The following is a 15,885-nucleotide window of genomic DNA, read 5'->3' on the forward strand; positions in this document are numbered from 1 at the left end:
CATAATAGAGGAACTTCCTAACTATGTGGAAGAACCAATTGATCCCTCGTTTTTCACTTTGTTTCTAGTACTAATGTGAACCCATCTGGGTGCAGTTCGGGCCGCTTGTTGTCCCTTTCTCTCCTTCCCTCTCCTGTATGGGGGGCATGTAGGCGTGATCCCTCGCAAGACATATTTGGTCCACCGCCCGTTCCCTGGGGAGTTGGCCCAACACGGGGAGACAAGGGAACATAGGAGGAATCGCATCACCTAAAACATTCTAAAAACGCCAGAAATCCTGTGATAGGTAACTATACAACCTAGGCAGATATGTTACATGGTATACATATATAGGTCTGTTATTGTTGAATCTGATGTTATGTTTGATATATGTTGACCTTTTCACAGTGGACAACCATCCTCTGAAGAAGACCCAGCAAGGGTCGAAACACGTCAGGATTTATACATACAACTCTCGTTGTCCTACATCTACTGCATTGCATATTGCCCTTATTTATAGGCATTGTCTGTTGTCATCAAATTTTAAGGATTCAACATTTGAGGAAACTGTGGTTGCTCTATAATACACTGTATTTTGCATTGGTTCTAATTATAGGCATAGTCCGCTGCAATTGTACGCTATATCCAGTTCATGTCCTGACTCAAACAGTCAGAATTCATCTAGCGATTTTTTTAATATGTTATTTATACTTTTTGTATCAATAAAATCAATTTTTTCAATTATCTACACTACATCTCATTGGCTGCTTTAAAGCCCCGATAGGGGGTTCTCGTAGTTTTTTATGCATTTTATGGGGTGTGCGGCCTATCTGTCTACACTCATGTGAGTGCTTTTTGTTGCTGGACAAAATTATAACTTTTTTGCAAAAAGATCAAGAAAAAAAAAAAAGAAAATCTACCATGGACTTAACATGCCTCTCAGCAAATACCATGGGGTGTCATTTGGGGCAGGGTGGTTGGAGGGGGGGGGCGGGGGGTTGTACTGTCCTGGCATCTTAGCACCTCAGCAAATGTGATGGGCAGTCAGATAGTAAAAGCTGTGTAAACTCCAACCATAGTACCATAGGTTGTAGATGCTATAACTTTACATAAGCCAATAAATATTCACCTGGGATTTTATTTTTTTTACCAAAGACATGCAGCAAAATAAATTTTGGCCAAAATATATGAAGAGATGTGATTTTATTGGATGTTTAATGACAAAGTAGAAAATATTGGTTGTGGTTTTTTTTTTCGTTTATATAATAAAAAAAAACCCAGTGGTTATCCAGTACCACCAAAGTAAAGCTCTATTTGAGTACAAAATTATATCAAATTAATTTGCATACACTGTTGCATGACCAAGCAATTGTCAGTTAAATGGCACAGAGCTCAATAGAAAAAAAAATTCCTGGACATTAAGTAGTTAAACATCTATGTTAATAATGGTGCCACATTTCTAGCTGTGTTTCTGCTGTTTATTGGTCTTTTGCTAAACAAAATTTTCATATTTGAATACCTATGTTGACTCTATCCTCCAAATATATGTTGGCTTTGTGTTGAGTCCACCTGTATCATTCCACAACCTAGGCTAAACACATAAACCTCTGTGAGCATATGCCACACATATGTTTACTGATGATCAGTTACAAATAGGAACATTGTCCATCACACACTTCATAAACTATTTGATTTGTGTTTTACAGAGTGGAGACCAAGATAAAGGAAGTCGCCTCTCGTCTGAGATTGCTTTTGTGGATGCTGCCTGCAAATGGGTTTCTGAGAAAATGGAGAAAGTGTCTGAAAGCAATGTACCTGAAGCCACAGAAGACTTTGTAAAAGTACATATTTTTCAATGGAATGGTTTTTCAGAGCTTCATTTAAGCATGGATAATGATTTTCAAGATTATGCTAAATATATTTGGGATATTGATTGCACACCTAAATGTACAAAGGAGCTTTGTCTGTTAGACCTAATTTACAGTATACTTGTGGCCAGGGGGCAATAAAAACACTGGTTGGTTGTGTTTTTGTTTTCGGGTTTTTGTTTTTGCAAGTGGATGGAGCTGTGCTGCAATGCATGTGGTAGCAACACAGTGCTGCGATCTTCCAATGGTTAAAGGATAAGTTCATCTTCCGTAACAGGTTACATCCATATTCAGGGTGTAACATGTTACAGATGCAGCAGTCTCCGCACTCCCACGATCCGACCCCTGCCCCCTCCCCCGTTGTGACAGTGAGCTGGGGATCCCCCCCCCCCCCACTAGCTGTCATCATTTTAAAAAGATGTGGCCGTGCTTAGCTCTGCCCACCCAACCACATCATTCATTCAGAGTTCTGTAAGTGCGAGAACTAAAAGTACCTACAGCCTTTGCGGCTGTCGACTTATTGTTTTTATTTAACTACCGGGTTGCTCTAGGTAGTTCATTTTTTTATTTTTATTTTTACCTGCAAAAAGATGTGCATTTTATTAATTTTATATTTTTCAAAGGTGAACTTATCCCTTTAAACAGGGGTCTCCAAACTACTACCCTAAAGTTGTTGTGGAACTACAATTGCCATCATGCCTGTGAATGAGAGTTTTACAATGCCTCATAGGACGTGTAGTTCTTCAACAGCTGGAGGGCCGTAGTTTGGAGATCCCTGCTTTAGAACAAATGTTTCACATAACAATCACCACTGTGCCATCGCCTCACTAAATACTCACTAAATAGGGCTAAAAAACTCACTAAATAGGGCCCTCCAGATCATAGGAATGTAGAAATAAGCATACAGTGCCTTGCAAAAGTATTCACCCCCCTCTATGGAGCGTACAGCTTATTGTCGTCCTATGTACAGATACTCCAGTCTCTGCTGTGGTACTCTGCAGCTCCTCCAGGGTTACCTTAGGTCTCTGTGCTGCCTCTCTGATTAATGACCTCCTTGCCCAGTCCGTGAGTTTTGGTGTGCGTCTCTTGGCAGGTTTGCTGTTGTGCCATGTTCTTTCCATTTGGTTATGATAGATTTGATGGTGCTCCTAGGGATCGTCAAAGATTTGGATATTTTTTTTATAACCCTGACTTGTACTTTTCAACAACATTGTCCCTTACTTGTTTGGAGAGTTCTTTGCTCTTCATGGCAGTGTTTGGTTAGTTGTGCCTCTTGCTTAGGTGTTGCAGCCTCTGGGGCCTTTCAAAAAGGTGTGTATATGTAATGACAGATCATGTGACACTTAGATTGCACACAGGTGGAACATTTCACTAATTATGTGGCATCTGAAGGTAATTGGTTGCACCAGAGCTTTTTATGGGCTTCATAACAAAGGGGGTGAATGCACATGCCAATGATCAGTTTTTTATTTCTGAAAAAAAATGTATGTATATATTTTTCTAATTTTATTTTACCAACTTAGACTATTGTGCTCTGATCCATCACATATAATTCAGATTAAAAAAACATTGAACTAAAGGCTGTAATGTAACAAAATAGGTAAAAAGCCAAGGGGGGTGAATACTTTTGCAAGGCACTGTATATTGTTAATCAAACTTGTTCAGACTCCCATACATCATCCAATCAAGCCGTACACATACGTTGCCAGTGATGTTTCTTCAAAGCTTGCAAGTAGTATAGCTCTGCCTCAAAACTTGGAATTGTGCACCGAGAAAATAGAAGACCCTCATAGAGTAGTAACGTTGATATTGGGATATTATTATTCCCAATAAACTCTTGCAGACTCTCCTACTTCAACCAGTCTGATCAAACCGATCTTGCACAATGCTGGTACTGACACCTCAGATGTCACAACCAATAAGCCGTCTTGTCTCTCAATAATGAATGAGTACTACACTTCTAATAGCTTTGAGAGATGACCATTGGATAGCTTCTGAATTTTTATCGGAGATCCACAGCTCTCGCCAACTTCCATTAGTGTCATCCAGTGGTAACACACAGCCAACGTCGAAGCTGTCAATGTAATTAGATCCTTATGCCGATACAGCTGGTTTATCAGGCTCAGCTCAAAAGGTAGTTAAAGGGGTTGTAAAGGTAAAAATTTTTTCACCTTAATGCATTCTATGCATTAAGGTGAAAAAACTTTTGACAGTACCGCCGCCCCCAGGCCCCCCGTTTTACTTACCTGACGCCTCGAATCTTCGCTGCTCGTCCTCGTCAGCTTCATTGCAGCTCAGCCTGGTCGCTGATTGGCTGCAGTGGATGGATTGAAAGCAGCGCAGCCATTGGCTCGCGCTGCTGTCAATCACATCCGATGACGCGGCGCGCCGGGGCCGAGTGATACAGCGAGCGGCTATAGCCGCCGGCTGTATCACGGGAGCGCGGCCGCAAGCACTCACCACCATGCGAGGGAGCTCGCATTAAGGTGGTAAATGCTTGCGGGGAGGAGCTGAAACAGCCGCCGAGGGACCCCAGAAGACCAGGTTCGGGGCCACTCTGTGCAGAACGAGCTGCACAGTGAAGGTAAGTATAACATGTTTGTTATTTTTTTTTTTAAAAAAAATTACCTTTACAACCCCTTTAAGCAGTCAGAAAAAAAGAGAAAAAACTAGCTTCCATACAGTAGTAATGTTTTTTTTTTATTAAAAATATATAAAGACTAAAAGACAAGCACTTGCATATGAAAAGTGCATCAGTGGCACTACACTCGCAAGCATCTAGATGTAGCTGCTGGGTAACCTCTTGCCAAGTAACCATCAAAAATGCCATCGGGGGGACTACCACAACCAGTCATGTGTATACACAAAGTCACCACTTGATGCGTCTCGGCATAATTTTACCTGGAAAAGAGTTGGCGTTCCATTTCATCCAACAGGTGTTCAATAAGATTGAGGTCAGTGTTCTGTGCAGGCCATTCGAGTTCCTCCAGACCTAACTCGTCACACCATGTCTCTATAGACCAGACTGTGCAAAGGGGCACGGTCATACTGACAAAGAAAAAACCTTCCCCCAAAAACTGTTGCAACAAGGCTGGAAGCGTACAATTGTCTAAAATGTATACTGTATGATCTAAGATTAACGGTGCCCTTTAATGGGAAAAAAACTAAAATCCAATATCTTTGAGAGTTACCCACATATTTTTGGCCATGTCTAAATTAAAGAATTAATCTGAGTCTGCAGCCCTCTTAAGGCTTAGTTTATCATAGTATTAACATGGGTAATAATGCAATTTTCCCTCAACATTCTGAGGTTTGTGTTTCTCAATTGCACACCAGGGCAATTCATGAGCCTATGATGAAAAAATGTATAAGCAGAAGTTACCTTCATTAAGAAGAGCATGTGGAAATGGTCAGTGTATCCAGAGTTATAGGCTGCATAATTTATATGCTAAACTATGTGCACCATTAGAACTACAAATGTTACACTGGAGTTGCACTTTTATTTATGTCCTTAACGACTAAGTTCGCTGTTTTGAAAAAAAAAGTGGACCAGTAGTCAGACCAAACTTTTTCAAGTTATTCTTTATATGCGTGATGGATGTGCTGTACCAGTAAAGTCTGACCCAAACTTTTTCTAGTTCATTCATGACAAAAATAGTAAATGTATGTATTTTTACAGGAAACAGAACACTGCATTTATGTATTTATTTTTACAGGAGCCTGAAAAGTATTGCACCTGCGATCAGTGGATCGCAGGTTCTGTGGCATGCTTCTGTAGACTCTCCCCCTGGCTCTGTCTGTACAGGGGTATGTGCTTTTAGGTGCAGAGCTGGAAGACGTGTCAATGGACTACAAGTGTGGTGATCATGCAGTGGTGGAAAGACTTGTAGTTCATTCACAGATCTTTTCTAAGTACTGACTCGACTGTGCAGGTGGACCTCTGCACATCCATGCCGATTTTAAAAGCGACAGCGGCTGCAGAGAGTGGAGGGGGGCCTTTTGTGTACCATATTACATGTTGTACCTGAAATATGGGTGTAACATTTAACATGGTGCAAAAGCTGACGTCAGCCTTTAGGGCTCATTTACACTTGCTTCAGCTTCAAAACACATTAACAGCTTGTTTACACTTGCTTCAAAACAAGGCTTCGGACAGGCTTTGTTAAAACACTGAACACTAGTCAAAGCTCCTGTCACTAAATAAAATGGTTAGCTTACAGACCTATTTACACCTTGCTTTGGCTTCGCTTAAAAAATTATTCCCCATGTAGCTTTAGTGGTGCTTCAAAGCCTCCATAGAAGTCTCTGGCAAAGCTCGCTTGAAGCTCCACCAAAGCCCCACCAAGGGCTCATCGAAGCTCCACTGAAGCCTCGTCGAAGCACCAAGCAAAAGCAAGGTGTAAACAGGACTGTAAGCTAACCATTTTATTTAGGGCTAGTTTACACTTGCTTCAAAACAAGGCTTCGGACACGCTTTATTAAAGCTCTCTGAACGCCAGTCAAAGCCCCTGTCGCTAAATAAAATGGTTAGCTTACAGACCTGTTTACACCTTGCGTTTGCTTGGTGCTTTGATGAGGCTTTGGTGGAGCTTCGTTGGGGCTTTTGTGAGGCTTCGGTGGGGCTTCAAGCAAGCGTTGCCATAGACTTCTATGGAGGCTTTGAAGCATCACTAAAGCTACATGGGGTGTAATTTTTGAAGTGAAGCAAAAGCAAGGTGTAAACAGGACTGTAAGCTAACAATTTTATTTAGTGACAGGGGCTTTGACTAGCGTTGAGAGAGCTTTAACAAAGCCTGTCCGTAGCCATGTTTTGAAGCAAGTGTAAACTAGCCCTTAAATTGTATTTAAAAAAAATGGATCTTGGCTAGATTATATTGCAGAAGTCTTTCATCAAGGCTTTCATATTGGCAGTAAAAAATTCTATACAGCTTCCATCCCTTTCTATAGGTGCTAAAGTTGTGCTGTCTTTAATATAACCACTTATCCAGCTACCTTGTTTTCTAAGGCAGGATCATCTTCTGCATTATATGGAGACCAAATAGCAGACCTAGAAGCTAACGCGCCTGTGAATTCCGAACGCTATGATTTAAATCCAGTTAGCAACAGATCTAAAGCCATTGCAGGAAAGACAAAAGAAATAGAAGAGGTAAGTCAAAGGAACTTGTTTTTGTTTCGTTTTTTTTTTTAACCGATGTCCAATTTCTTGTTCAAATCCCAAAAAAATATCAATGTGCTGTCCGGGTATCAACATTTTTGACTGCTTTTTTTTTTTTTTCGACTTCTGGCTTAGCAGTGCATACTGGAACATTGCTTGCATTGACGGCACAGTTCAGTTCTGCATTATTATTTTTTTCCACCTGTTGCACCAGACCAAGGAGCTCATTTAGTTTGCAGCTGCTTTCACTGTCTGTACAATTGACCTCCATTCTTTGCTACTGTCAAAGAATCATGAACATCTGACACACTTCTGAGCATGTCAGATTCCTGGTCCCCCCCCCTCTGAGTGCTGTAGTTCCAGCCACTATGTCACTACTGTGTTCTATAATAACATAGGGGCTGGCAGTAGAAACCATAGAATGCGACGGGGACAAAGGCATCCGACACATCTGGCAGTGTCAAATGCTGAAGACTCTTCAGGCAGCGGTAGTTCGGCAGTGGGGCAGAACTGTATTCATTTTGTAGCTTTACAGGCAATTCTTAGTTTTCTCTTTTTTGTAAGTGACAGGGTCACTTAAAAGCCAAAGAATATTTACCTATTATATGCTCAATTTGTGAATTTTACTGAATATATGCATTTGTTTGTTTGTTTTTTTTACTTTTTTTATTTAAACTTGAAAAATTTACTTACGTATGTTTCTGTGGAAAGAAGCAGATTTGCACATCCTAGGCACCTTAAAGTGGAACTTACATTTCTGTTTGCGGACTATGTACTGAAAACGCTATTTGATTCATTTTTAATATTCAAAGCAAACTCACCCATCCATTCACATCTCATTGCTTTATTTTCTTTGAAAATCACCCCCTAGTATTTCCATCTTGAGTAGGTAAAGATAATTCATGTGCCATTTACTTCCTGGAATCCATATGCCCTTAGCTCAGGCATGCAGGCAGGAGGATGTGCTTAGCTGAGAAAACTACTCCTCTTTTCCAAATTGTGCTGGCGCCTTTTTTTTTTTTTTGGTGCAGTTCATGTGCATAGGGCAGTCCATTGAAAAATGCGACTTGTGGGAACACTCAAAAAAAGTGCATGTTCGGACACAGTTCCTGGTTATGAACAAGCCCTCAAACTGGTGTGCCCTGAGATTATGTACAATTCCAAAGGATGCCTTGACTGAAATAGGTTTGAGGAAACGCTGGTGTAAACTGATGTAGCCTAAATCAGTTACTGAACTGAACTGCGTGAAAGGATCCTAACTTTATTTTTCAAGGTCAAGTCAAACACTTTGCAGAGGTGCTTTCATTGATCAGCTTTTATTCTTTTATGTAAAACCTTTTATCCCAAAAAGGAAAAAATACTGTTTCTGTAACTGCCTAAAAAGTTTGTTTTTAATTTTGTTTTAAATCTACTAGTTCATCTAACACTACACACTCCCCAAATTGACACAACTGCTGTCCAAAGGTGTTTCCATTGCTCCTTTATCCAGAGTGGAGAGAAGGGCTTGTTCACAAGAGCTGTAGCCCCTGAAGACTGATGCACTTTTAGATTGCTCTTTAGAGAGCATTTTGACAGGCGGTGAGGAATCATTACATTGCCTCCTCACCACCTACTTTAACCCCTTAATTGGTGCATTAGCACGTCACAACCCCATGCAGAGCGGCCAAATGAACTTTAATGGGTTGAGTTTGCAGGGCGCTATGTCAGCTGAGAGCTACAGGGGTATCGTTTCTGCTTTGCTTCACAGCCGTGGCATGTGTACAATTTGTGTTTGCCTCTATAGCATTATGAAACTTCTTTTCAATACAGCATGACTTATCTAGTACTAAAACTTTTCGGTATTATTATGGTATTAAGTCAGTTGAAGACTATATATAATGGTAGTTGCACCACTGTCAGAACTGGTACTAATGAACATGCAGCAGGGTATTTAGCAGATCTGTGCACATCGATTCGGTCTTGTGTGTGTTTGATTTTTATATTGGCTAGTGCTAAGGCAGCAAGGTCCTTGGTAATCTGCCTAGCCTCATGGAACACTGTTATGACCAGTAATCGGATCACATCAGAAAGTAAAGTATACTGTCTTAAGCGAGCCATAGATGGAGTGCTTTTCTTTTTCTTTTTTCAGTCAGTGTTGATGGGGAAATCCCTCCTACAGAGCTATTGTGTTCCCTAGACGAGGGAGAGGGGGGCCGCCCCCACGGTGAGAAAATGGTGATTACTGCTAGCAGCTATAATAGCCGCTAGCAATAATCGCATAAAATCCGACAGGCTGGTTCTGCTCAAGTTAATTGATCGCTCAACTTTGGTACTTTCAGCCTGGTCATACATGGCTTGAATTTCGGCCAGTTCCTGCTGATCCAGTGAGATTCCAGTCGTCTATGGCCGGCTTTAGGGCAGAGGAAACATTTTAGGTGCTTCTCTTGGCTAATAACCACATACATGAAGAACTTGTTTGTGCACAAACTACTACTGTAGAAAAAGTATAAGTGGCTTTTCATTGTAATTGTTTTTTGGGATTTTTAATTTTCTAACTTGAATGCCAATGTCGCTTTTACCAATGTTTCCCTTAATATAGAGGTGTTCTTGTGATTTTTTTTTTTTTCACAGTTTTAGATAATGTCTGGAAGAGTAAATTAACTTTACTGCTTTCATGTTAACGGTGACTTCAGAGACTGTGCATTCAGCCTTTCATTTCTTCCCATCTCAAAGCAGTCACATCTTAGATTTACTACTTTATTCTTTTAAATGAAAGGTTCCCTGCATAACATTTTCCATGAAAGCCTTATGAATCAAGTCACAAATTGAAATCCAGTAAATGTGTTGTATTAAATTTTAGATTTAAAATAAACATTGTAACATTCTTCGATAACACTCTTAGCTTCCCAGTGCATTTGCAAAAGCAGCATTTCTGTGAATGGGAATTTAGTTTCAAGACCACTCCTTTTCTGCTCATTTTTAACCCCTTTAGTGCTGCTGGACAAGTATATTTCACCTACACTGTTTGCCAGTATTTGTCATGCCAGGTTTTGCTTTGCAAAGTTGGATTACAGCAGGCATCTGGTTTAATCTTAAAGTTATTTCAGATTTACAATTCTCTTTAAAAGCTTTTGGAAAGTCTCTTTACAGACCAGGACAAATTTGTTGGTACTTTTTCACAAGAAAAAAACGCCACCCACGCTTTTCTCTATAATAAGTTGAAACTGACCTTATAAACTGTAGAATTACGTTGTATAGAATTACTATCCACAATGATGGATGTCAAAGGCTGACGGTTTTTTGCCATTAGGCATTCTATGCATAAAGGTAAAAAACCTCTGTGCAGCAGCCCTCCCTAGCCCTCCTAATATTTAATGGAGCCCCATCTCGATCCAGTTATGTGCATGTGAGCAGCGGCTCTCCTGGGTCTCTTCCTCCTCATTGGCTGAGACAACAATGGGAGCCATGAGAGAGAACGCATCGGGGGGGGGGGGGCGCATCATGTTCCGTGTGTGAATGGACACACAGAGCAGCGGTTTGGTAGCGAGCTCTCCTTCATAGCAAGCTGCTTATTATGGGGGCACTCGGCAGAAGGAGGGGCCTCCTGGCCCCAGTGGGGGACCCAAGTAGAAAAGAGTGGGGGCTGCGCTATGCAGAACCTCTGCATGTAGCGGGTAAGTATGACATGTTTGGTGTTAAACAAAAAAAAAAACTGCCTTTTAATATCCATGTAATCCATATTTTATGGAAATCAAAAATGAAAATGGTGTAGACAAAATTATAGAACCCTGACTAATTGAGTTCCAAGAGTGAAGATTTGTTATATGAATGAAAAAAAAAACAGTTTGAAATATCACTATGATCCAGTTATCATTTCTAGGGGTTCTAACAAATCTGTTCATGCCCTGTTAAAAATTATAGCTTCTTCTACAAATATATTTTATCTTTTTACACTTTCTTTATTCTGACATTCCAAAGGTATGCAGGTACTGTATACATGAGACAATTGCTTTTAATTTTATCACTTTTCACGAGAAATTAAACATTCTTTTAATGAGCTGTAGGAATTCCAACAAACTTGTCAAAGTCTGTCATATGCTATATTGAATTATGAAATATACAAAGATATATGATTTCTCTATTGTTTTCAAAGGAGCATACAAACTTTTAATATGCAAACAGATAGACAGGAGAATTGAAGCAGCCCTGTATAATCTAGAATGTTGGTCATATCCACTAAATAGCTAGAAATATACTGTTTGCTCAGCTGTTATATGTTCTATTTAACATACACAATATGGCTCCAGTTTTTATCAAATTGCTCCCCTTTGTTTTCCCTCTCAGTTATGATTGGCGTATACACTTCCTTATTCAGCTAATGGCAGTTCTCCTTTAAAGCAAATTGTAACAGAAGTGTTTTTTTTTTTTTTTTTTTTTGTTTTTTTTGCAAAGATGTTTGCATGTACCTTTTTAACTGTTCCAAAATCATCTTCTATGTGACCTGAAAAGTAGAGGGATTTTTAAAAAAAAAAAAAAAAAGGAAATTGATATTTCTTAAAAAATGTTGTATGATTTCTTTAGGTAGCCCTAAGTCTAGCGAACGAAAACTGGCCTTATAATATACAAATTTCAGGCAGGTTTATCAGGAAATACGGAAGGCCCTGTCCTCACCTTCTCTCTCAACATCCTTCAAATGAAAAATGAAAAGACTTACAGGAAATTTGTCAGTCGAATAGAGGCTATAGCCAATCAGATGCAGCTATTTAGGTAATCTGACAGTCACAGGTGCCGACTGTCAGAATTCAATAGCCGCAGTAGGGGAGTCATCCATCCTTGCAAAAATGGGTAAGGCCAGCTTTGTTGTGGGTAGTAGCTGACTGGAAGGTAAAGCAAAAGGAAGTTGAAAGTTGATGTGTGATTTGGCTTAAGCTGGTAATGGATGCATCAAAATTCAGGCGGTTTAGTAGGGATTCTAATGATCAACTCCTCTCAAACAGGACTGTTGATATATTTTCGTTTGATCAGTGCTGCAACCATTTGCCTTTGGTGCTGATTAATGTATCCTGACAAGAGGAGTTCCCGCTGTAAGAATACAAACTAATGGTTTCTAATGGGGATCACTAGTTGTGCCACTTAAGTTAGCTGATTGACAAAGATAGCCCCATCTTGGTTCACATTCAGCTGCCATGCACAGTGCAAAATGATGAAGGTACTGCAGTTGCAGTAAAGACCTAAGGAATTTCACATGACTCCGAGACAAGATAGAAACTGTGTGAATCTGTTTTAAAGCTATAAAGAATCTTGGGTGCCAAAGGACTTTTACCAGATGAGTAAAAAGTCTGATTAGAAATCATTTGAGAGAGTAAGGTCCATACAGAGACATAAATTCTCTTGACATATTATTGCAAAATCCTTCCCTGTGTGATGAAGCATAACAACGCATCTAGTCACCATTTTATTGCTAGCTGAGTTACCTTAAATGACTTAAGCTACACATACAGTAAGAGAGTGGGCTCAGGAAGAAGTCAGTTTCTAGTCAGCTAGTTGTTCACCTAACAAATATTGTGTTAATTAGTAGATTGAGTCTTACAACATGCCTAAAAGTCTTTAGATCTAATTTTTATTTTTTATGGTTTCATTGATATTTTCTCAGCATTCTCTCATTTTTGGTACAGTCTTATATGCATTTTGTAACCATGGCTTTCTTGGTTGGGTTTATGGAATGATCCTTCAAACTAAACTCCTTATGACTATTTGGCCACAAGCCTCATGTATTTTGTTAAAGCTAAATTCCAGGTTTGGACTTTATTGCATATTTACATTGGTCCAACTTGCACCAAAGTGAGTATGCATACCTATACCTATGGGACCACTTTGGAAGCAGAAAATCACTGTAATAGTCACTGCTACTACAAGTGATTTCCATGGTCTTCCCTGTTTCTTTACCCAAAGCGTTCTGTGATTGGTAAATGTGGAGATTGTGAATGCTTGAGAAAAATGCAAGGCAATCTGTAAATGGTGTCCGTGCCAAGGTGCAACCCCCCTTTGGTTTTATACAGCAGTACAGGTACTTGGCACAGGTCCCAGAAGACAGCGGCGAACACTGTAGTAGCAGCGGTGTTTGGCATCAGTCCTCAAGGGCCTTGTCTATGGCATTGACAGGTTTAATTGTGTTACACGTTTTATGAATTCGTTTAACTTTATAGTATCTTTTGTTACATCAAAAGGTAAGCTCTAGGCCACTTTTATAAGTTAGGCTTCATATTGACAACTTAAAGAGGAACCTCACCTTTATCTCAAAAAGCACCTATACAAATGTTAACTAATGAACATCTGCAAACCAATACTTATAGATAACCGTAGGCTTTCTGTTCTTTGTATACCTCATTTTTCTTTTCCTCTACATTCTTCTCATAGCACCCTTTTTTCACTAGGGGAGATGAATCGATCTCCCTGTACTTATAGGAATACTGAGTGGAGTTCTAAATCTGCCTCTCAGAACATAACGGGAACTTTCTATGATGCAGTTGTGGGCCCTGGTTACCTCCCCAGTGCCTCACTCAACCAGAAAGCTGCAAAAATGGTAACTAAGTGACGTTTGTTATTTTTTTTTTCTTTTTAAAGTGGAAGTAAAGGCAAAAGCCAACTAACTCTAAACCTACTCCTACCCCCATTCTAAGCCTAATCTATCTAGCCCTGTAAAGAAAAGATCGCTATACTTACCTATTCTGAAGCCACTCCGGTCCAATCACAAGGTGAGCTGTCGGCAGCATCTTCAGTATTTAGGAGAGGCAGCCGACAAAGGAAGCCCCATAGTAATTCTATGGGTGGTGTCACTTCCCTGGCATTTTCCAGCCGGCTTCCTCCTGCACACAGAAGGCACTGTTGGAGACTGGACCAGGGCGGCTATAGAATAGGTAAGTATAGCGATCTTTTCTTTACATAGTTAGATAGAGTAAGGTTAGAATGGGGAAGGAGTAGGTTTAGATTTAGGTTTTGCCTTTACTTCTACTTTTAACTTATGAATGTAAGATTATTTCATGTCAGCATGTGGAACTGTATGGTGATGTGTGTGTTTTTTTTTTTTTTTTTTAAGTGAGAGGCAGGAAAGATCTGCTTTAAGAATGAACACTCAGATTCTTGCATAATTCCAATAGTGACCAGTTACATTTTAAGGTGTGTTGTATCCCAATGTGCGTATGCACGTTCACCTCCATCCAAAGTACAGTTGGCTTTTTTTCAGCACTGACTGTGAAGAATTTGCTAAAATGTGTTATGCCACTGAGTCAGGAGATAAAAGCTAAGACCTTCGTTGTCATATTTGCCACATTGTCTGATTACTTTACCAGAATTTCTGCAATTTCTGGAAGATACAGTCATCACCAGGGCAGATTTTTTTGTGTATATTTAGGCTAAAGCTGGCCATAGATTGATCAAAATTCAGCCGATTCAGAAGGCAGAATACAATGTTTGAGGTGAGTCTTCCTTCATCCACCTCGATTGTGTGGATGGAGGAATCTTTTTTGTTCAGGCCACTGGCTGAAAAAAAATGTCTATTGCCTGCTTAATTCTTTGTCCTGTAGTAATTATCATATATGTCCTTAACCTATACATAGTAAGTATATTTTGAATTGACTGGCCTTCTCACAAGACTATCTGAGAGATCATGACATACTTCAATATTTATTTAAAAAAAAATACATCACATTTACCCAGAAAATGTTGACTGACCTATCATTTTGTTTGATAAAACTTAATAAAGCCCCTGAGTGCGCTACATTTTATGTTTCTATCAGTACACAGAGAGAAGTGCCTATATATTGTGTTTATATTTTACAGTTTGTATTTTAAAGTGGCATTTTGAAGGTTGTGGGTTTTTTTCCTGTTGGCATTTGATATAAATGTCTGCATAAACACAGGCATTAAGTAAACGCGTGGAAGTTTAGCTTTCAACCTCTGGGCCCAGTAACTTGTTAACTGTTTATTTTGGTTGAGCTCCACGCTGTAAATTTCTTGCTCCACTGATTTTACCATCAACCTAAAAGCGTATCTGCCGAATAAATGATACTCACTGAACAGAATAATCCTTGTTCTAGCTGAAGACTGAAAAGTACTACACAATTTCTAAAGCATATAAATGGTAATTTTATGACTGTCTTTTAGTAAATGTGTGCTTTGGAAATGTTTAATTCAGTTTAATATGGCCATGGCAGGATTTGCCGGCATGACATTCAACTTTCAGGTATGGGGGCAGTATGTCTACCCTGTAAACAGGATACATTTAAATCGTAAAACCTGAAACTTTAGGGTTTAAGTGGGTGGGCTTGAACTGAAGTATAATCAATGTGGCCAAGCAGTAAGTTGCTACCTTTTTTTATGAAGCCATTTTTTGCAGCTGAAGTATAACCTTTGAATCAAGAGAGGCAACCATTAACCAATGCTTCTGACTGGGTGAGTCATTGTACACTTCTGGTCGCATTGTGGGGAAACTTGTGTTTTTTTTTTTTTGTTTGTTTTTTTTTCTCTCAGCCGTTTTCTCCTTTGGAGAAATGGCTCCTGGTTGCATAAAATCCTAGTTGTAGTCTGCGGAAGAAGGAAGCGTGATTATGCCACGCTTCTTTCTCAGAGTGGGTAAAGTCAACACAGCACCAGGTCGCAACCTGCCCATATTCATTGATTGGCAGCTAGGTAATAGGGGCTGAAAGTAAATAGAATGGCCCCAATCTTTGCCCATGTACATGTCTACCACTTTGTGCCTTTCCTATTCACTAATGGGAAGTGTCAGTGCTGACAGGGGAATCCCTCCTGCTGAGCCATTGTGTTCTCCCAGCAGGGGAAGCCGTCCTCACCAGGAGTAAACCGTGATTGTTAACAGCTGTAACAGCCACTGGCGACAATTACATG

General features: G+C 39.8%; 1 protein-coding gene across 2 annotated transcripts in view; it reads left to right on the forward strand.

Annotated features, from left to right (window-relative positions):
* Positions 1 to 15,885, forward strand: part of PPHLN1 (periphilin 1) — a 136,827-nt gene that overhangs the window by 88,057 nt on the left and 32,885 nt on the right. For both annotated transcript variants that reach the window (XM_073619939.1, XM_073619940.1), the window contains 2 exons: positions 1,686 to 1,820; positions 6,853 to 6,993. In XM_073619939.1, coding sequence (XP_073476040.1) covers positions 1,686 to 1,820; positions 6,853 to 6,993 — 276 coding nt within the window. The remainder of the gene's footprint in view (positions 1 to 1,685; positions 1,821 to 6,852; positions 6,994 to 15,885) is intronic.

This window comes from Aquarana catesbeiana, linkage group LG03 (assembly GCF_042186555.1).
Source record: "Aquarana catesbeiana isolate 2022-GZ linkage group LG03, ASM4218655v1, whole genome shotgun sequence".
NCBI lineage: Eukaryota > Metazoa > Chordata > Amphibia > Anura > Ranidae > Aquarana > Aquarana catesbeiana.